Source organism: Falco rusticolus, chromosome 5 (assembly GCF_015220075.1).
Source record: "Falco rusticolus isolate bFalRus1 chromosome 5, bFalRus1.pri, whole genome shotgun sequence".
Classification (NCBI taxonomy): Eukaryota; Metazoa; Chordata; class Aves; order Falconiformes; family Falconidae; genus Falco; species Falco rusticolus.
The window spans coordinates 80,250,401-80,273,787 of record NC_051191.1 but is presented as its reverse complement, the minus strand read 5'-3'; the positions used below and the strand labels follow the sequence as shown (position 1 = coordinate 80,273,787).

The 23,387-nt window shown below is 37.6% G+C and overlaps 1 protein-coding gene across 1 annotated transcript in view; it reads left to right on the top strand.

Moving 5' to 3' along the window:
* Window positions 1–23,387, top strand: part of LOC119147957 (potassium voltage-gated channel subfamily KQT member 1-like) — a 510,752-nt gene that overhangs the window by 287,471 nt on the left and 199,894 nt on the right. The window contains exons 14-16 of the mRNA XM_037387400.1: window positions 1,825–1,919; window positions 2,895–2,935; window positions 11,847–11,908. Of these exons, the coding sequence (XP_037243297.1) occupies window positions 1,825–1,919; window positions 2,895–2,935; window positions 11,847–11,908 (198 nt within the window). The remainder of the gene's footprint in view (window positions 1–1,824; window positions 1,920–2,894; window positions 2,936–11,846; window positions 11,909–23,387) is intronic.

The window sequence follows — 23,387 nt, the reverse complement described above, 5'->3', positions numbered from 1 at the left end:
AAGAGGAGAAAAAAATGATGAAAGTTGGAAGGATTTTTTTGCTATGCTTTAGAGACAACTCAGGCAGACTGCTGTGTACAGTACTTTGCAACTATAGAATGGGGAGCTGATGATTTGGTAAAAGGGGTAACAGATAGAGGACTTCTTTTGAAGGAGAAAAGGAAATTCATTGGGAATGAGTAGAATTAATTATGCACATAGTAGCCCATGGGGGAGAGGAGAGGGAGGTGGAGAAAAATCCCCAGCACATCTAGGCTCTGCGCCATGCATCGTGTTTAAATAGAGTGTCCAAAGGAAAGGACAGAGGATTTAGCCAAAATGCTCTCAAAGCACCCCTGCTAGTCAATCTAAAGAGTGATACTGGCACTGTTTCTTTGGGTGAAGACAATAGGCTGCTTTTCTGGCCAGAAATAGTGATGTGTCAGCGTCTGCAAAATGTGAAGCTGGGCAAGGCAAAAAAAAAAAAAAAAAAAAAAAAAAGATGATAAACTGAAAGCTGAAACCTCCCTCCCCCGCAAAGTATCTCTTCTCACAAATGCACACAAATGTGCATGCACACTACCAAAGCCATGAACACTTCTGAAAGTAATAATGCAGGTAAGTGCTGACGGCTGAGCACAAGGAAGGCATTTTATCACAAAGAGCTTTTGCTTCTTCATTCATTTCACAGGATTTGTTTCCATTCCAGTTCCATGCTTTCATTTGAAATTTCTAGGATCCTATGGCTGCCTTCCAAGCATGACTCCAGCACATACTGTAGGTGTTCAATGCATGTGTGCACTGGTGCATGCTAATGGCTCTGGCTGAAGCTGTGACAGAGTGGAAAGAGACAACAAGATGACTAATGAGCTGTTTTCAGTAATTTCCAATTACTAGATTTGCAGTTTACCTTTCTTTTTTTTCTTCTTTTCTTGAGTCAGAGCCAAAAAGGAGACATCTTGCCCCATATTTCCCATAGTGGTTCATATGGCTTTCAAAGTTGTGGTATTTTCAAAAGGACTATCATTTGCATTTACTCCACCACACACATCCACTAATTTTATTTGACAAAATTTTACCATGCTGTGCTTTATATAATCACATCACTTTGTGCAAATTCCCTAGACTTGTATCAAAATTCTGCTATAGTGCTTATAGCAAGAAACCAGAGTTTGGCAGAAGCATCTGGATTCTCATTGGAATGGGAATAAAACTGGGCAGATGGCAGGTTTTTACATCTCTTGCATTGTCCTCTTTCATTTATTTAAATTGCACCTTTTTTTCTGACCTTGTAGGTACCATTAAAGATGAAGTACAAACAAAATCTACGTGCAGCAGTCTTCAGATTTATACAAAGCATCTGTCTTCCCAGATACTTAAGCAATAACATTTCTGTCACCAGCCATATTTAGTCTTCAGAAGTATTTGATTCTGGGTCCAAGTGTTATGAATTGGGCCTATCTCTGCGGTTCAGTCCTCTGACATTATGATTAACATATGGTTTTGGAATGAGCCAAGAGATATCACACGTGATAGTCTTAGATAAACTATATATCTTGGTTTTGTGCTTTTTAAATACATTTTGAAAGTCTAATATTTTGCTCAGTATGGAGTAACGTGAAGACACGACTCTGACTGACAGGAATGAGAATCGCTTGGCCTCATCTGCACAATAAATATGCACTTCTACAATGCCTATATATTTTTTATTCATTACAACAACGGTTGCAAAATGGCAAGCAAATAACTTCTGGAAGATAAAAAATAGAATGAAGGCCTGTGTGAAATCAGAATCAAATTTAAACTGTACTTACCTTTCAATCTTATGTATGACTCCTTTCACAGCAAGCTCGGAAACCGTATGACGTACGCGATGTGATTGAACAGTACTCACAAGGACACCTCAATATGATGGTCCGGATAAAAGAACTTCAAAGAAGGTAGGCCCTCTCTACCTCATGAAATATTTGCTTTCTCTAGTGCCAGCTGGCTTTAGGAGAGATGTATACTTAATGAACAGTAATTGTCCAAAATTGCAAGCACAACAGGGAGCACAATATCTAGAGGATTTAACTTGGAGTCATTTTTAACCCTTTTTATGACCAAGTTTGCAATTATCCTTTATCTTCCTCTCCGTGAAAGTAAAAGAATTTAAGGTGCATGCTGTGAAGTTTATAGTATGAATTGAGCTTTTCTGCCCTGTCTTAGAAAAGGAAAATAATTCGAATAATAATTTACCTTTCTGTCCCCTCTTTGTGATTCTCCAGTACTGAGAGAAATCTGGTTTGCTTGTGCTCCCCTCTCCATCTGGAACTTTTCCCTTCCCACATTCCTCCATGCACATGCTTTCTCTGAGTTTGGGGATCACAGCTGAAATATTTTGCCACAAAACTATTCTCTTATGTTTCAACACAGAGTGCTTTTCTCTTTACAAATTAACACTGCTGACTAGGACACCAGACTGAACTCCTCTGGCCCTTAACAAAATGAAGAAAAAAAAAATTCCTATTGAATGGAATCTACTGTGTCAACATATATAGATATTAAATCTGCCTGCATGAGATTCAAGGAATAGTTGCAAATGTTATTGAGCCATTCTGTTTGTATAGTCTTTGTTATTAGATTACAGATGACACAGAGGAACTATGTTTTAGTTACAACATGAAAGTCTAGAAATAGAGTATTAGTATGCATGAAAATAAGAATTTGGTTTGATTTTGGACTGTGTGTGCAGAGAATCATGCTAGACTCATGTTCTTACTTGCTTTGTTTTAGGTGTAAAGCTACTGTAAATTCTCATGTAAATTATGCTCCTATCCAAGCTACTGTAAATTCTCATGTAAATCATGCTCCTATGCTTTTCCTAGCAACAAAGTTGCTTGTAATTGCACTGCTGGTAATTCTCTGCTTTTCAGATTGGACCATTCCTTGGGAAAGCCAGGCCTTTTCCTCCCAGGTATAGTGTCTGCATTTTATGAAAAATTATTAGCTTCATATCTTTGTGAAAATACCTGTGGCTATGGTAATATGGATTTATTATCCAGCCAATTATGCATGAATATATAATTCCATCAATAAGCCCTGGAACGACTGTGGAAAGATAAATACCTTGCATTCAGATGGTAGTGGAGTAAATGGAAATTAAGAATAAGTGTTAAAAATGTGTATCTGTGCACAAGGAGTTGGAAACATATTGCTGGAATTTTTTCCACAAAAATATTCTTTCTAAACCCTTTGTTCTGTGCTTAGAATATATGTTGGTTCCGCTTGAAAAGATTTCTTCCTTTCTGAACAGTCTATGGATTTCAGTTTTGGAAAGCTCAAAAGATCAACGGTATCATTCAGGAAGAACTGGTGTAGCCTTGAAAGCTAAAGTGGTAGAAGCAGTATGAAATTCAGTCATAAAAAGTGCGAGCTCAGACACAGGGAAAGTAATAAAAAGTATCCTACATGATAATAGTGGTGAACCATCTGTCTGGCATGTCTGAAAAAAAAAAAGGCTTGGTCCACTAATTAATTGTAAGCAAATACCAACTGAATATAAGAAAATGCTGTGATATACCCATGAAAAAAATTAGTCTGATCTTAGGATCAGGAGAGAGATTTTTGAGACATATAAGGAAGGAAGTATACATGTCTATGCACACAACTCAGATAAGGCTTTATGTGGCACATTGTGCAAAAATTTGCTTCCACATCTTTAGGAAAGATGCTGCAACAAAAAAACAGGGTAGAAATACTAGGATGACTAGGGAAAAGGAGAATCTACTCTTTGAGTGGGAAACAGAAATTTGCTCTTTTTAACCTAGCAAAACAAAGGGCTGGAAAGGGTTATCTGTTAATTCTGCAAGGGGAGTAATTACCTGTGAGGCAAAAAAAAAAAAAAAAAAATCTAAGGGAAAGGACAGTGCAAGCAGAAGAACAAATATTTGTGAACTGGCCACATACACATTTAAGCTGGAGGGAAGTCCCCAGCCATGCACAGAGGTGATTTTCTGGGAAAACCTTGTGGTAAGAATCGTGGAGATCAGAAACCTGAGCACTTGTATGGAAAGAACTGAAAGAAGTATTTATTTTTTATTGCAAGAAATTTACTTCAAATTTCCAGAGGCTCCATCTCATTCTCTGTCCCTACAAGCTCAAAAGTGATTTAGGAACTGAATTCCTATACCCCAAGTGACTTTGAGCACTCATTGCTCAAAGAGTAATTTTAGGCAATTGTAAATTTAGAATTTGAATTGTAAAATTGCCTACATGTAACTGAGGGTGCCAAAATTATTTCAGAGCCTTTAAAAAATGATGTATCAATGGTAAAAATGGTTTATACTATCAGAATGAGGAGCATCTCTCAAAACACGTTTTTAACATTTGATACTGCAGAAGATTCAGTAGTACAATCCTTTTTGCCTGTAGCTGAGCTGGTTTTGGACCACAGGAAAAGAATCTATCAGCTTGAATACATCTATAAATATTTATGCTTGGGAAACCATTCCATATTGTGCAAGCTAAATTTATGGAAAAACTTTGTTTACCTCCAAGAATGTATTATTTTATTTCAAATGTAACTTTACCAAGTTAGAACTGTAATTTGTGCTCAAAAAGACTAGTGTTAGAGGCACTTTTTATGAAACAGCTTCTTGTTTCAGAGGTGAGGAGTAATTTGAAGTGCTGGATGCAAAGAAGTTAATTTTGAAATAGTGTTCTGAGAAGTTTGGGAAGCTGAAGATGTTAACGAAGTTTAGTTTCACCAAGTCTGGGTCAAAAGGGTCGTAGCAACTATCGGGAGGATCTTAGGTGTGTCTGTGGGTTTGAACAAGCGTTCAAGGTGTTCAATTGTTAAAGAGTCTAAAGTATTGAGGAAGAACCATGAGATTGTATCCACAATTCATTCAGTCCTGGGCAACTCATGTGCAGAACCCACACTAGAAAAATGGACAACAGAAACAAAAAGAATGATATACCTGTAGGTCTGAGGTTACACAGCAATTTGCTTTACCAGCCACGACCTGGAGAGACAGCCTGCAAGTAAAGCCCCAGTTGATTAAGGGGGCAGGTGAAGTTCAAGTCAAAATCTGCCATATGTTTTTTATTGTTCATTATAATTTTTCATCAAAATTTCTTCTTTGAGTTAATAAGAAATGGGGGAAAAAACCCACTGGCTTCCAGAGGTAAGGATAGGTTGGGTTAGGCACATCTTGAGAATTCATGATGGATAGTCTTACTGTGGAGAGCATCATAGGATTTCAGAGATGTTCAGGAAGCCGTCATCTGTGCTCTGAAGATTATGGCATGCATGTCCATGCAACTCCTTCCCTTGTTAATCTTTTCTTGCAATGTTCCTGCTGAATAGCTGCTTTGCGACACTATCTTAGATGCAAAAGCATGGTGGCCCTGCTAAGAATGATGTCTGCCTCCACACCATGCCAGCTCTACAAAGTCATATCTCTTGCAAAGACATATGGCTCTGCCCTCAAATGGACTGAATAAATACTACTGGGAAAGGTAAGATGGTTGTCAGGGATGCAAAACCTGGTAAGCTCAGTTAGGGGTTTGCAAGACCAAAACCAAAAGTCATTTGATCTAGTAGTTATTTTATCTAAATGCTCCACAAATCCAAAAATAAGATAAGTGGTTCCAGATAAATGGTCTGCAGAACTAAAACTAGGGTTAGTTTATGATTAGTCACAGTATTAACCAACCTGCCAATAATGAAGTGATGAACAAGGATGAGAGGTTATAGTATTGGTCTGATTTGGGTGGAAACAGACTCTTCCACTGTCCTCCTCCTCTGGAAAAAGAGCTCTTCCTGAGTTCCTCAGAACGGTTGGCTTATTCTACATTGAAAATGTATTTTCAATATGATATTTTTCCAGTTCAAAGGCATTGCTGAAAACCTCATTTGTAAACAATGTGGGTGTTTCCTCCAGACTGTGTTGCTTTTGTATTGATGGAAAGCAAAAGAGAAATGACAATGCAAAGAAAATTAAACCGCCAAAGAGAAAAACATGAGAAGTATTTTCCTTTCCAGCTCCCTTTTCTTCCCTGTTTTATTATACTCCCATTCAAAGAATCTTAAGAGTCTGATTCCAAGCCTGTTGAAATGAATGGGAGTCTTTCCAGTGACCTCAGTGGGGTTTGGATCAGACTGTTACTGAAACCCTGTTGTCAGCTCTGATAATATTACGTGAAGTAATTGCAGCGTGTCTATAGTATTATTACCTTTCAAAAGTGAATGAAGTCATAAAAGATCCAGAATCTGAATTCACTGGAAGTAATTACTGTTATTTTTCAAGTTAGTTTCTCAAAGATTAAAAGCACTAAAAGCTGTGTTAAAACAAGATAAGGATACAAGAACAGAATAAAAGCCACGCTGGGTCAGACCAGTCCTGACTCCGACAGAGCCAAAAGCAAGGTGCTTTGGGAAATGTATCAAAAAAGGGCATGCATAAACCTCTAACCTTCCTGTAAGCTTTCAGCCATTTGCAGATCAGAGATTTCCTGGCATGGTTTCTGTGTATTTAGTAGTCCTAACTGGTCTGTCCTCAACAAGCTTACCTAGTTTCTCCTGTAAACTTTTAACATCTGTAATATTTTGTGACAAGATTTTTTGTGATTTAGCTTTCGCATACACATATTATAAGGAATTCTCCTTTTTTGCTTGTTTTGGTCTTGGCATCTACTAGCTTTCTTTGAAACTCCTAGTATCAGGAGTGGATTTAAAAACATTAATAAGGATTAAATTTTCCAAAGACTTGAATCCCATTTTTATGAGTATACCTAGAAGACTGTGTTTTAGTTTCATTGAAAGCCTGTTCCAGGAAACACAATTTTGTAATGTGAAACAAAGATTCCTGTAATAGTAAACAAACTCCTTAATAATTGAAAATGTTGATAAAGAGGCAGAGCACGTTAATAAAATGTATTGAATTAACCAAGCAGATACTTATGTAATGATACAAATAAGAAGAGTGTAATACTTGACCTTTACTATACTTGATGGACTTAATTGCTTCTGAATGCAATTTTTGAGATTTACTATAGCTTTTCAGGGGCAAAGGTGAGGAATAATGCCAAGGTAAAACAAAAGATCCAGTGTTTGGGTTCAGAAAAGTAAGCAAAATGCTGATGCTTATCTGCAGTTCAGCTGAACCTCTTGGGTCTGCATAACACAGGTGGGAATCCCAGGAGAAAAAGGCTTTCTGGTAAAATTTTGACAGTTCCATTGTTTGCTTTTTTTCCCATTAAATGCAACTTAAGCTTTTTGATGCTATTTTCTTCCCAGCTGTTAAGAAGAAATTGGGTCACAATGTCTTTTAAAGCATAATAAATACACTTAGTTTAATTTTTATCTTTTTGAGTCAATTAATATTTGAAATAAGAGGTATGCATGTTTCTGTTAAGAACTGACTTATTCCACCCCTCCTGGAGACAAAATGGGAACTTGGTCAAAAATAAAACCACTTAAGACATTTTCTGTAGCTGTCAGGTATTCACAATCTTTTCTCTGAAAGTTCATTTCATTACTGGGGTTGATCTACCTCAATGCAAAGAGACAGCAGCAATGTCACGTATCTCCTACTTCAAGGGCTTGGAAACTGCAGCTAATTTACTGTTCAGCGAGGTCATCCAAACAGTTTTGAATTGCATTCAATAAAAAACTAACAAAGAAGCTTGCAATTCATTTTGAATTTGGTATATTGATTGTTTTATACATAGAATACTGATAGCGTGTCTAAATCCTGCTGTCAGCACCTTCTGGAGGAAGGACAGAAATGTGATGTAGTTCACACCAGATTCAGTGTATATGGCTTGTCTCTGAAAAATTGATTATATTGCTCCTCATGAGCCAGTGAAGCAAATTGTGTCATCTCAGAGGCTGGATAAATGAAACAGGGTAGGCAGGCAGACCTTTTGTTTAGGGCTCTTTTATTTGTTGAAAGGTGATTGTGCATCTTTAACCTGGAAGGTTACTTACTGCAGATGGATTTTTGCAACATGAAAAAGCTAGAAATTTCTACTTTCAGTGTATATTGTTGAATCTTCATTGTGGAACATTACCTTTATTTAAAAAGTTTTCCTTGTTGCAGTACAGCCCCTAAACTAAAATATTTTGGTAGTTTACTATTTTAATTTTGTTTTGACTGTCCAAGGGAAATCACAAGTGCCTGATATAGGGCTATGTCTTAGCTCTTTTTAATTTCTTCTATGTATCAATTGTAAAAGGTTCTGACTGACAAGAAAAGAAACTCAAGTCAAAAGTCATGATGCCTAAGGCAACTTTGTTATTTGCTACTTTATGGATCCAGGGTTTAAAAGGGCAATCCTGACTTGTGTTTCAGAAAGGTACCTGGTTTATAAGGCTAAGAATCTAGATCTTGCCGTAAGCTCATCACAGTTTTCCCTACATAGACCTTTTACAGAACTGGAACAAATACAGGTCCAGAAGGCTGTAGCTGCACTGGGTTAGACAAAAGAAGGTAGTTGTATCTCTTGCTATCCTGCTTTCTGTAGTCCCAGTACTGAACTGGATAGAATTTGCTGAGGTTTTGAGATGTCTTTAACAATCTGGAATAACCCGAGTGTCACAATGTTCAAATTCCTCATTTGCTGCTTTAAAAAATTGATGGCTCTCAGATAAATTTTAAGATTTTTGACTTAGCTGCCTTCTAGCTGTACACAATATAAAAGTAAAAATCAAGGAAGGACTCTTACTCTGTAAAAGCATAGTAGATCTTTTCCAGCTTTTATCATTTTCAGACCATCTGTCTGCAATTCATTCACTATCCTAATGATCACTGTATTTTTTTCTAACCAAAGAAAAAAGATCTATTTTCTGAAAAAGTTTGCTATATTCCAATGAGATGGAGCACACTAACTGAGTAAAAAAATTAAGATTATGGTGCTGTCCCTCATTTGATTTGCTCTTTTACTCATTTCAGATGGTAATTGCTGTTTTTTGTAAAAGAAAACAAACTAATTAGTAATATGTAATTAATATCATGTGCTTCCATTTGGGGAAAGTTGAGGATTGCCTTTCTTTTTTTCTCAAGTGGTGTGGGGAATATAAAAAAAAAAATATTTTTTTTTTACAAGAAACATCTCTTGTCATTCACTAGAAAAAGAGATGAGCCATCTTTGTGAAAATACTAGGAAATAAATACAGGGTCATGTTTTGAAAGTAGTGTACTATGTATACTCAGGAAGGCAAAGACTTCCAGGGAGGAAATTTATATAGTAATAAAGATGAGAAATGGACTAAATGACCCAAGAACTATTCAGTATTCTTAGGTATTATACTAGTGTTTTCTCTGATTGAAGTCTAGTATATAAAATGATGGGGTTTTATCATACCAACCATATGATACAAGCTTGTTTCAAGATTCTTTTTTTTTCTTCTGAGCTAAAGTTGTTCCATATGTATTTTCATCCAATTATGAATGTGTGCCTCCTTTCATGATGACCATGCATGTTTTCTTTGTGACTGTGCTGTTCACAGATACATCCACATTTACTGGATTGCTTAGCTGGTCTATCTGTTTTATGGCAGACCAACACAAAGAATAGACAGAACTCAATACTAAAAGAAAGTTACTTTGGTTTAAAAGCAAAGAATGTAAAAATTCAGGCATTTCAGATTTATTGTTAGCCGTTCAATCTTTTCAACTATGTAAAGGCAAATAATCTAATGTAGGAAGTCTAAAATCATATATCTTGAAAAGGCTCAAGAGAGAAAACATAAACATGAGATAGAAATCAAACGTGCTGGAGCAATATTATCTGAATTTCTGCCCACCCTTCTTACCACAATGCTCTGCACATTGTATGCACAACCCATTTACATTTAAAGACGACGTTTATTAGAGAAAAATGCTTGTAAATTAGAGCTGAATGATGATTTAAATGGAGGCTAATCAGAACTGGGAAAGACCACAGCCTTTTGTGACTTATACAGCCTGCATGCCTATAAAGGGGTGGACATGACACCCCTACATGCATGCATATAATTCTTTTCACTTCATCTGATAGGATTGCCACATGCCACAAAATAGCTTCTTACTGCTTATCTGCTTCCTATTTTCTTGTTTTCTGTTCCATCCCACATTTGAGGATAATTAAAACAGGAAACATTATTTACTTGGTTTGGTTGTTTTGGGATGTCTTGGTGATTATATGAAGGATGTAATTAGAGCTGGTGAGGAAATTACTCTTTTAAAAAAATAAATAAGTTTATTGGAATATTTCCTCAGGTTTGGGGAGCTTTTTGGTTTTAGACCCAAACAAAAAGACTACCTACCTACTGCTGTTCAAATCACATCACAATTTAGAAATCCTCAAAGGCACGTTTTTTCTGGGATATACTTCAAAAGACAAGTGTCTACAGATTTACTAACTAGAAAGTAGACTGTGGAGTCAATTATTTCATTTTAGGCAGAGATGAACACACAGATAAACTTGAGCCTCCCTCACTTATATTTTAAGAGGTTTCTGTGGTTGTAAACTAATGAATGATGAACAGCACACATGTATGAGCCAAGCCGTGTCATTTGTTTTTCTGTCTCCACAGTGTCCTTGAACAATCCTTGAATTTTCTCTCCTTATGGTATTTACTCGTTCAGGTTCTCTGATGAAACACTTCTCCTTTCTAATACCTATGCAGAATTGCCAGGGGTCTGTGACCTTTTTAATATTCTAGGTGGTCTGTAGAGAAGAAAGCAAGGAAGAAGAGTGCTCTTGCCAGCATTGCTTTTTTCTGAAGTTCTTCCTCTAAGATTGTGGAGCATACAGTACCAGTCACCTTGCAATGAACTTTGATGTAAATATATCACTAAACAAAACACATTAGAAAATGTATACATTGTGAATGGTAATAGTAAAGCAAGTACCATTCACTGAGAAATGCAAGAATGTGAGTTCCTTGCAGAATGAGCAAAAAACCCAAAGCTCAACCATTCATAAAAGTGGGCTAATTTATGGAACAAACAAGGAGTAATTACTCTAGCCTGGTATCAGAAATACAGTTCAGTAGAGAAAAATGTGTCCAACTTCCATTGATACAGGCTTTAAGCTACTTTAGTATCGGGGTGTAGAGTTTTTTCTTGTGATTATTTTCTCTCAGTTCATAGTAGATGGGGTTTTGTGCTTCATTCCCTGTGAAATAACACCCCCAAACTATAGCATTCCTTTGCATTTGGCCATGTAAACACAAATAATAGACCCCACTTTACACAGTTTTCAATCTTGGCTCCCAATCACACCATTTGCCATGTGCAACGGAAACATGTTGCGTAACTGGGCTTTAATAACCAGGTCTCATGAAGGTTAGGAGGGAAAAGGAGGATAAAGATGCAAGGACTTTTCCCAGTGTCCTTCATTTATGGAGAGGAGATAGATCTCTGCCACTCCAGCCCTTGAACCCTTGGGTACAGCAACCTCAGTTGAAAACTGTAATGATGTTTTTTTTATGTATAGAAAGTATACATCAATCATGTCAATGATATTCAAAATGGGGAGTATGGCTAGGGACCATGCCTGTTTCATCTAACTACATGCAGTTAACTGATATAATTAAACAAGGAATCAAGTTACCTCAGACACTATCCATAGTCCCTTATGTTCACAGACTACCTCTACCAAGGTCCAGGTTGCCCTTTAGACTAACTTAATCTTGTCAGTTAGGCAAACTAATTCCCTTCTCTCCAGCGACCCTCTTTCACTTCTGTACACCATAAAGAAATTCTTTCTTGTTATGTTCACATTATTTATACTAACCTACTATTGCCAACTTTTTGCTTTAAATACTGTAGATACAATTATTTGAGTTTATTTTCCACCTAATGAATGTCCCATTTTTATTCTTCTTTATTTAGAAAAAGGGGTAGACAAAGGATACTATACTGTAGGAGCCAGACTGATCCGGCTAGAGGATAAGGTAAGAGCATGAAAGCTTTTTTTTTTTTTTCTCAGTAATGATATCTGATCTACAGACATGCAAGATAGTATCTTGGCATGATTTACTTTACAATTACAGGGCACCATAATAAAGAATAATATCATAGTTATTGTAAGGGAGTTGAAGTATCGTGTGCATGTTGTTCAGCATTAACCATTTACCTGCCATACAGATCTGCTTCTTGATTTTAAAAGGGATTACTTTTCATGTTGAAGCCAAATCACACATCTTGAAGATAAGTCCTGTGAACTGACAAGGTGTTCGTCGTACAAGAATTAGTGAGTTAAACAGAAAGGCTAGTATCAGGAGTCTTGGTAAATAGCAACAGTTGATATCTTAGCTAATAATCTTGAGGTTCTTTAATGTTTACTGCATTTTTTAGCCCTGCACAGTCATCTTTGCATTAATTCTGCCCCTCCCCCACTGTATTCTCTCCAAGAATATGTTCATCTTTGTTATTAATTAGAGTTACTTAGAAGTATGCCTAAAGGCCAAAGTTCAGTGAGGCTCTGTTGGTTTAGATCGATTCCAAACATCCTCAAGAGCTTTTCCCACTCAAGTGATAACAAAAATACAAGTTTGCTTAAAACTAGGAATCTATTTCTCTAACAGGTTTTTGGTCAATTCCCTTACCTACCTCTAAAAACTGGTGTCCCTAGAACAGTGTTCTTTTTGTGGACAGTAGCAGCGCAGCAACTTGGGTATGTGGTATGATGTAACAGCTGAGACAAAAGTCCATTTGAATTTAACATATTCATTGCCTATTTGTATCCTTGTCTTCCTCATATTTGTCATGCAAATTTTCTTTTCACTTTTGTCTGGGGAAGTGACGTGAGAAGGAAAGAGGAAGGAAATTTCTCATTATTCTAAAGAAAAACTGTACATTTTGCCAAAAAGCAGAAATTGAAATCAAACAAATACAATTCCTCCCTCTCTTGCCTAATATCTAACAATCTTTGCTAGGACAATATTGGAAATAGTGGATGCTGTGATGTCAAAGGACAGATTTTCTTTGACTTTTAGCTTTCTTGGACAGTGTTAGAGAATCGGCTTCACAGAAGAAGACAAATTATCTGAGTTTAAATTTTAAATTGGATTGATCACTTGTGCAGACACAGTCATTCAAAGTGAAAATGGCTTTCATTCAGATTACATTAATTCACTTCAAAATGAAGTATGTTGCTCTCTAGCCTCTCTATATTCTGTCAGTTCACACCACTACTTTGTTCATATTTCTTGAATATGCATATATACAGATTTGAAAATACAGCAATTAAAGTATCTGTGATAACAGATTACTGCTAGTATTGTAAATACTTCTGGAAGCAGTTGTTCATGGTCTCCTGAATGCTCCAAATTTATGAAAAAGAGAGGCCAGAAAGTTATTAATGCATTTGACTCTAATCCAGCTTTAGCATAATATGCTGTGGATTTGATAACTTTTTATTTCTAAGCCTTAATTAGAGCACTGCAGAGGTATCTTGGTAAAATAAGAGGAACGTTATAGGAGATGCTAATGTATGCAGTAAATGCTGCAGTGAGTGGTCTCTGTTGCAGATAATCTGCTTTTACAGCTTAAACCTGCTAGAAAACTGAAGTCTGGTTGATTCAAAAAGGTTACCATTTTCATCAAGATTGCCTCAATGTAAATGCTTAGAGATGATGAAGCCACATGGTTTCGCCTTCTCATGTTAAATGTCTATTGCAAGCATGTGGTAACCAGTCTGTAGCAGGGATTCACAACAATGTTCTCAGAACAGCAGTCATGCAAGTTAAAAAACAAACCGAACCAAAACAATGGCATGACCATCTTAACTTCATTTCATCATGGTCTAAACATAGTTGTTGTGAGCTCATACCATTAGTTTGGGCAAGACCTAGCTGTTATTTTGTTTGAAGAATGAAATACTAGTGCTGTAACTGACTGCATACTGTATAGGAACTGGTGATTTCTATCTCTCTACTTATTGTTCTGGAGAAAACAAATAGAAGGGAATAAAAATATGTCACAGTATTTTCATAAGGTGACTCTATAGAAGACATTCAATCATTCCAGCTTCCTTTTTGTTCTTAGACCAAATTACAAATGTAAAATAAAACACCAGAGTCTGATGGAATCCAGGGCATTTGTTCTTTCAGTACAAATTAACCTGCTTTTGTACAGGGTGTACAGGTGTACAGGGCTTCATTCTCATATTCCTGCTACGAAAGTAGATACAACTGCACAAAAAGAGCAAACATTTATTGTGTAGGTTTGTTCAGGGTTTTGGTGGTGTGGATTTGTTAAGTTTTTTTTGTATTTGCATCTTTTTGACACGTTAGGCTAAAATACATATGTTTACATAATGAAAACAAAGTTAAGCTTCCCAGATAACTCTGTTTTAATGGGACAATAGAAACAACCATATCCTGCTGTCAAACAGCTTCCCCTAAACTGTTTTCCCATGTCTCTTGGGCTCTCCTGCATTAATAGTTTACTTTGTAGTAGCTGCTATGTGCCTAAATGTGAAACAATATTAGAGTCAGGAAGGACAAGCTGGGTTTCAACCTCTGAGGAGAATAAATGAAGCAAGGGCATGTCTGACATCAGGCTCCAGCTGGTGGTTGAAAAATGATCTCCCCCTTGGAACCAGAAAACCTTTGGGATCAGCCTCTTTCCCCTGGAGAAATTATTTTAACATTCAGTCACCCAGTATAGTCATGGCAGCCTCCCAACCAAGTGACACATCTGATAAAAAGACACATTTTTGGACAAATGCCAGTTGGTGTAGACTGATAAAAATGCAGTGCAGATTTGAACATTTCGTCTACTTAAAAATCTGTATCAATAAGCTATTAGAGCACCTCTAGCCCAGACTAATCTTTCCCACCAGCATTTTCCAGTTCATTTGTTTTAGTTGTTTCTCCAAAAAGGAATCAGGATGCAATTCACCATTCAGAGCTGTGTATTGTTCTGCATAAAGCCATAATTACTCTTTAGAAATTGAGAGAGAGAAGTGTACATTTCTGATGGCTGAGATGAACTTCATTTCCTTGAGAGGTTTGCTACTGTTTGAGTTAAAATGTGATATTTGCTGTGTAGAAGGGCATAGGCACGGATCTCTGAAGTGGTTGCTTAGTGATAAATAAAAGCTTTAAAAGCTTTGAGGCAAAAATGTTTCGAAGATTCAAAGATGACAGCCTTGCATTCATGTGGCATGAGTAGCGTTGCCTGCAGGCTCTGGTGACCATCCTGGCTCCGACTGTGAGTTTGAGGTAACAAGGAAGAAGTAAGAGCAAATTTATGTAGGATGAAGCACAATCCGAGTCCAGCATAAAGCGGAGTTGAAATACAATTGTATCATTTTGCTTTCAAATGTTGCAAAGCAGACTAGAAATGGATAAAATACATGTTGGCAGCTCCCAGTCAATATGTAAAACCCTTTTTGGCAACATTAATGCTGTGAAAGTCTTTACTTCTTTCATTAACATGGCATGTTGCATAGTCTGTTTACCCATAACACTTTTCAACCTGTTTTTCTCCCCGAACAGGGTATAAAAATTTCATTTTGTTGTGGTCAGTGTAATAACCTAGTGTGGTTCTTTTCATAAAAACACTGTGATTTTTAGAGAAAGAATGAGGCTTCTTTCCCAACACATGATGTGTGCCATTTGGCCGACCCTTGCTTTAGTTCGATGGCAGGGTTTAGTTTTAAATTGCGGTGTGTAGCTATTGACAGATTATTTTGAAATGTATTTAAAGGGAGATCGGTTCCAAGATGATGTTCTAGAGCTGGCATTGCTTTCTTTTCAAAACTGTAAACTAATGCTTCTTTACGATGAAACAAGTATTCCTTCTTTTTCTTTTCTTTTCAAAATTAGAAACAAAAATCATGGTGTGTCAAACTGCACGGCAACCTATAAATAAAAACAGGAGAGAAAAGAATCTACAAATGAAAGGTTAGAAGGGACAGCTGTGTTGTCTTTGAAAAAGAAATCTATTAGGTATTTTTATAATTATATGGCAGTCTTCTTTATGTGGTATTTACAGTTATGATTTACGTCCATATTACCATAACTATTTCCATACTTATAGACAACATGTGATAATGCTGGGAGCCAAAAGCAACCATTTGGTAGCATTTAAAAAATGCAGAAACACTAAGAGAAAACAGGGCATTAAAGCAGATCCCTTCTGAGCTTTATCCATCTGAGTAATGCGAGCCAGAACAAAAGTGTCATCCAACATAAACAAATGTAGAGGTTGGATTGTGGTGGTAAACTCTCTACCAATTTAAACACTCATTTTAAATCTGGGAGCTAAAAAAGATGGGCTCAGGGAAGAGTGGTGTTGCCCTACCATCTCTGTTCCTCCTAGATAACAACGGAGAGGTGGATGTTAGTGAATCTGACTCCTGCTGTGATTGCATCAGGAGTCATTAACTAGTAAATTATTTATCATGACAGTGCCTTCAAGCGTCATCATAGTGAAGGCCCTGTCAGAATTTCCATTATAAACCCCTAATTTGTGGGTGGGGTGATGGGCATAACTGAACTGCATTAAAAAAAAAAAAAAAAAAAAAAAAGGAAAATTGGTGCACAATGAGTCAGTTGCAAAATGAGTGTGCTACATACTTGGGGTTTCGAGAATATGTCCGAAATAAACCAAACAAATGTGTTCATTAACAATAACATATTTTGGCACTAAGGTGTTTGTGGGTCATTTGCACCCAGCTCCTTAAACATTGAGTCATTCCATAATATAAAGCTTTTCAGAAGTTTTTTTGCAAATGGGCATTATATGGATTTTCTTGGCTACTAAAACAGGCTGATAGTTCTTAAAAGTAGCTGTCTAAGTTGCATTGCTGTTTCTTCTTGTAAATAGAAAATACATTTCATCCTGGCTTTCTCTGTTTTGCAAACATGCATGAACATTGCTGACTTTTGGAATATCTTTTCTCAACACAGAAGTGTGTGATTCAAAAATTAACATAGCTGATGTGACTTGCAATTACTAGTATATATCTTGTGAAAAAGGTGCATTGCTTGTTGTACACATTCTCGGAACATGCCATGTTCAGTTCAAGGAGATGGACAAGAGGTTCTCAGGGAAAAATGCTATGAATGTGTATTTGGAATAGGATATCAGTAAGCACAGTCAAAGCCTAACCTCATTTACTCCAAAACAGTCCAGCACAAATCTATTGATTCTGCACCATACCCTTAAAGTCATTATATTTTTATATTTAAGCTGTTGCCTAATGAAAAAAAAAAAAAAAAGCCTATTGCTTCAAGCCAAACTGTACTTCCATTTATGCCAGTGGACTTACTCGGGGTTTACAGAGGTGTAAATTGCAGCAAATTTCTTACATGGATTTAACAAGATTCCAGCTCATGTCTTCACATCCTGCTCAACTTGAACGAATTGACAGAGATGAGGTGAAAGCAGAAATAAGGACTCAAAAAGTTCAGAATTAATCTAAATGAAATCATGTTTTTAATCTATTATGTCCAAGTGAATCTTTGTAGTATGCTGGGGATTTAAGGTACCATAGAGCTGAAGTTGTCCATGTGTTCTTGTACTGAAACATCAAGATGGGTTTTTAATCTGAACACCAGGTAATGCTGATTTAACAGCTTAGATCTCAGCCACAAAGCTTTTCTACTTTGCTAGCTGACTTCTCAATGGAAAGAGGAACTATTGCAGCCCGGACATCATTTGACTGTCTGGGATGGTTTGATGCTTCTCAGATAAACATTGTTTAATACTGTTGAGAGGGAAAGGCTGATTTTGAGCTGCCTAGATGTGATGGTAATGTCTGAAGGACCAGGGAAAAATAAGAGCTAACTCTGATACGACTTTCAAGCAAAAGAAAAGAAGAAATTCTGAAGCATATCTGAAAGAATCCTGGCTGAATTCTTCCCTTATGGTTCTTGTTATGGAGCCTTATCCTATGTGGTACTTGGTAGCACCCTCCTATTATTGAGGTTGTACACCACTTTCCATTATAGAACTCTATTTTCAGTTGCTTACATCCTTGCCAAACTTTAGCCATCTGGGCTGAAATTCTCCAAGGCAGATGTCTGCCTCAGGCTAAGATTTTTTGGAAAATTTATATGTCGGTGTGGGTCATCCTTTCTAAATCACAGTAACCTGACCCACTGTGAAGATTCTCCCAAAAGTAAACATTAAAATCTTGATGGAAAACACTTGAGCTTCTTCTAAATTTGAGCAACAAAACTGGACAGAAATGGAATATTATCTGCCATTCTTGAGACCCAGAGGCCTGATCCAAAACATAGTGAACTCAGCAGGAGACTTTCACATGGATCAGGCCCTGATTTTTAATGGGTAAGGGAGCAAAGAGTTTCGCATAGTGAACATTTGCCAGGATGCAATTCACCGCCATAAATCAAACGTTAAATAATTCCAAAGCCCAATAAATGAGCGTGCAGATGGCAGTGTCTGCTCCCCAGTGATTGCACTGACTGTTGATCAGGATCCAGCTTGAATAGGCTGATCTCATTATAGCAGTCTCAAGGATTGCTCTGATTAGGCAATTGGTGCAATCCAGTTGCTTTTCTGCTCTCTTGGCTGCAGCTATTCTGGTGGAACCAAAACTACCTAGCAAATGCTGCCCATGACACCTTGGAGCATGCTGGGGCGGGGGAGGCGGGGGTTCCCGGCCATATGTTGCATAGCAGCCTGAAATCATTATGCAGCTACCTTATGTTCAATAAGAAACGAAGAGAGCCACTTGCAGATGTATTGCTCTACACAAATGCTCCTTGAGGAGAGCACACATTAATCGTGAATACCAGGGAAGATAGAAAGAGCAAAGTGATTTAGGGCTGCTGGTAAATAACAGAGCCTTTAGGGAAGGGAATCCTTAACAGGCTGTTACGACATTGGAAATTTAATCCATATCGATGTGCCCAGGCTGTTTAACCTGCAGGGAAAAGGTCCTGGAAACAGCAGCATTGACCACAAAGGCTGTGGTTGAGGGAGCCTGTCTGCCTCTTCCTGTTCTCCACATCACAACTGGTTTTAACTGAAATTGAGAAGGGGGTCATAAGATTAGAGATGTTGATTTCCTGTAAGTTTTGGAGAAAATGAGTGCCTGGGTAGAGGACAGACGCTTTGTTAATTCCCCTGCTCCCAGAAGAAAACACTGCAGTGTGAGTGTGGCTCTTCTCAGGTGCCAGAAAGCCCAGCCATAAATGCATAGGGGACAAAGCTCTGTTATAGTTCTGTTGCTTATGAAGCAATAATGCAGTTTATTTACTATTGCTGGCTGAAAAAATACATTTTTTACATTAAAAGTATTTGGGGGATCTTGAAAATTTGCTTATTCTCATAAAAAGTAAAATCTTCCCACAAAGAGCTTTGATGTGAACTTCCGAAGAATAACAGAAAACAGATCATTTATAAGTATTTTGCTTCTACCTGTTATAATTTTTAACAGTTTATTCTAAATTAACATAAATTTCTAAATGGTCAGTCATCCTAGTCCATAAAAAAACATGTCTTTACTGAGAAGTGTGAAAATGGTGTATTTCAACAAGTCTTCTATCTTGTTCAAATTAAAAAGAAATATAAATTCATTAAACCTATTTCTTCTTATGAACAGCTTTTCAACAATTGTTATTTTCTGATGAAAATAAATGTCATTTGAACAGTTTTATGACCTCTATTGTTGCCCATCTTAAACAATTTAATTTAGAAAACTATTCTCAAAAATAGTTTTTGTAGCTGTTCTTAGTAGGTTATGGCTGTATGCTGCAAGTGCTGCCCTCCCTACAGACAAATTGAGAATTTTCCTTTGGAATGTTTCTCCATCTGAAAATGACTTTTTTTTTTTTTTCCAGTGTCACTGTCCAGTGACACTTTTTTTGAAAAGGTGTCACATTCTATGGATCTGTATTTTGAATCATATACTGAAGGAAAGTGTTTCTAATTTTCTACTTCAGAGCGACTTTCTAAAAATCAGAATTGGGGTGAAATACTCTGATTTTTCTGAGCATTTCAGTTCAACCAATTTATTTCTAATTCATTTGTTTAAAATTGTTATTATTTTATTCTGGTTTTGAGTGAAAGACATTCCAACATCATGAAGAATTCGCAAAGAACACAAAGACATTTTCCTATGGAAAAAAGTGTAATTTTCATCTAGTACTCCTTACCTCGGAACTACTGTGGTTATTTCACCTACCACATTTTTCAGATCAGTAATTTAAAGGGCAGTTTTAATGTTATTTGAATATAGTATAATATTGACCTCTAATTCCTCTTGATCAGGGGAAGTACAGTGGAAAAACCCAGATTTATATGATTCAGATGATTCCTGGACTAGCAGTTGGATTTACGTTTCATGCAAGAACTGTGATGGTGAGCCAGAGCAAACATCTGTTTAGTCCTGGAGCTATTCTGTTGCTGCTGATGGCTGGTATTGGATGCTAAGGGAAGGACTAGAAGAATAGATTGAATCTAAATTGCTATAACTAGTCTCTGGGTGTTTTCAGTATATGTTATATAGTAAGCGTTATGAAGAATATTTCCTTACAAGGCAAGTTACAGGATGACACAACTCTGCAAAACAAAAAAAGCCCAACAAAACAACCACCAAAAAACTCCACCAAGATACACTGGAGTACTGTGGTGGCCTGCCCTGACATGTTGGCTCTATGTAGGGAGGAAAATTTTCACTAAACAGTAAATTCATATAAAAGACTTCATATAAAGGCTTATGAGGTAAGGGACAGGGATACAAAATGTAAGGAAACTGAGAAACATTTTTCTCCCTACATTTACCACCAGCTTGTTACTTGCAGCACATGGCTTTAAATTTTATGCAGCGGGAAAATAGTGAGCAGATCAGTAATACCTACTCACTTCTACAACATAATTACTTTTCCTACCAGTAAATAATGTTACAAATTTTATTCATATTTTTCTTGTTTAGAAGTTCGGGGTTGATTTCAGTGCTGTGTTTTGGGGTGTTTTAGTAAAACACGTGTTAGTCTATGTGTCTGTTACATACTGCAGTCCTTTGAGATCAGAGAGGGACTGGGTTCTGAGTCTGAGGAGGGGAGGTGATGTATAGTACCTCAGATCTTTTCTGATCATGTAGGTACAGCACCTAGTTTATTACAAGCTTGATCCTCAAGTGCATTTTTTATACAATGCCAGAATACAATTTAATACTACTACATTACTAAGCAGTTTATCCAGGGATTTATTCATGGTCTTGTAATTGAAGAACTGCGCTTTTTTCATTACCAGCAAGTCTTTTTCTGCAGGTTAAAATGCCTTTGTGTGGAATGGTTATGCCTCTGAACAGACTGAAATGAAGGAAGCGGGGTCTGTTGGCTCATGCACCGAGCTCTGGCTTCAGAAACGCAGGGTGCTCTGCCAGAGAACCTCAGCCCAAATGCATACAAGACATAGTCTCCCCTCTATAAAGCAATACCTTGCTATTTCAGTTACTATAAGGTATGGAGATACTATCATACAGGGAGATGTATAAATACCTTATCTAGAAGTATGTCATGCAGCATCTAGAGGTATTCCTCACAGCCTCAAATACTGCTTTCTTAAGAGCCCAATGCCCTTCTGTGGGCTGAGCGATCCTAGACATCTCTCCTTTAATCTTTCTTTGAACTTAAAATGCCTGTCTTTGCTCGTGAAGTAAACTATCTGCTGTCACATCAGGCCATAGCCAACATTCTCAATTCTGTAGTTGTGGTGCCATGCAATATGTTGGAATCACAGAGTAATTCAGCTTGGAGGGGACCTCAAGAGCATGATTACTCACTGCAGCACCCCACCATCTCTACTGTGGGTCTAGCACATTTTCCAGTAATATCATGACACATGTAGATGAAGAAATAATCACTAAAAATGTGCTGAAAGGCCTTGCTCCTGTTTAAAGGGCAGCATTAAATACCAAATTAGTAGTTCAATGTTTATTTCTGAGACTTGCAGCCTACAGTTAAAGTGCAGGTGTAGAACATGGCAGTGTCTTAGGCCTCAGTGTTTTCAAAACATGGCAACTAGAAGTACTGAAAATGCTGTCATGTTTTCTTTTCCGAAACATGCTAACAAAAATTGGAGGCTATAACCGACATAAAAAATGCTGGTTTTTTCGAGAGGTGAAGCATACAGCAATGGCACATAAAGCAAATTTAACAGGTATGGAAAGTGGCCAAAACAGTGTCATTTAAAATGTGGGCTAGTACAGGGCCATGCTGGTGCTGCCAGGTCAGGCTAAATGTCTGATTAGATCTCCAACTGGATTCAGGATCTGGCTCACACAGCTTCCCTGCCTCTTCAGGAGCAGAGACTGCAGGCTGTCAGGTCTGCGAAAATATCACAAGTCTCTTACTACTCTGTGTTTCTTAAGGCTTCAGTACCTGGAGACATGTGTGAGCGTTCTTAAAACTGCTTGTTTCTAGCCCTGACTGTGAAGATACACGTGAAAAGCAGGAATGCTGGAGCCTCAAAGCTTAAAACAGAACCGGGGTGGACATAAAATGCATAGCATGTATTTAAAATGTTAGGCTTTACTAGACAGACTAGTTGTACTGATAGTAAATAGCTGTAGCAGACACTGATTTATATTGCTACACACTGTCCAAGGGAGGCAGAGAAGCCAGCTGAAAAGCCAAGTAAATGCTCAAAACTAGAGCACCCTGGCCTCTCCGCCACCACAAACACGTTGCCAGCTCACTGCCGTTAGGAAGTTTAACATGAGTTCAGGTATCTGCCGCGAGGACATACCCTAGGAGGCAGCAGAAGCCCGTGTTCTTTCACAGCAATTCAAAACACATCAGCCGTCTTTAAAATTTCCTACTCTGCCTTGCCGTGAGCTCCCTATTAATGTTGGGTTTGTTACTGACTTTCAAGGTGCTTAGTGGCTGCAGCATTTACGTGCTTTGCACAACTTGTCGCCGTGTGTATCTGGAGAGTTTCTAAAGCCACAAGCAGCAAGTCTTGCCTGTGAAAGGCTAAACCTGCAACCTATAACAAGATTGAGTGGGTGCCATGCAAAGAGCATTAACATCTTTGTGCAGTGTTCAGTTTGCCTCAGTATTTGGAGTCAAACAGAAGAAATAGCTGCTTTCTTTTCTCAAAAATCTGTAGTACCATAGAAGGAGGATAGTTCTTGATGAGTACCTAGAAAGTGAAGTGCAGCGCTGGCACACATACCTGAAATTAGTCTGGGAAAACCAGTTAGAAACCATTTTTTGAAGGGCAGAAGAGCTATATCTAAAGAGTATGCTCACCATAAAGCCGAATTTACAAGTATGATTCTCATATAAATGGTGTATCCTTCTTCAGCACTGCATGGCTCGGTAGACAAGACCACCGTAATGCCCTGAGGACATGCATTTCTGGGTCCCCCTTGGCTCTGACCTGTCCGTTCACCCTCAGCATTAAATCAGTGGGCAACCGCCCTGGGATAACAGTGTGTGTGCA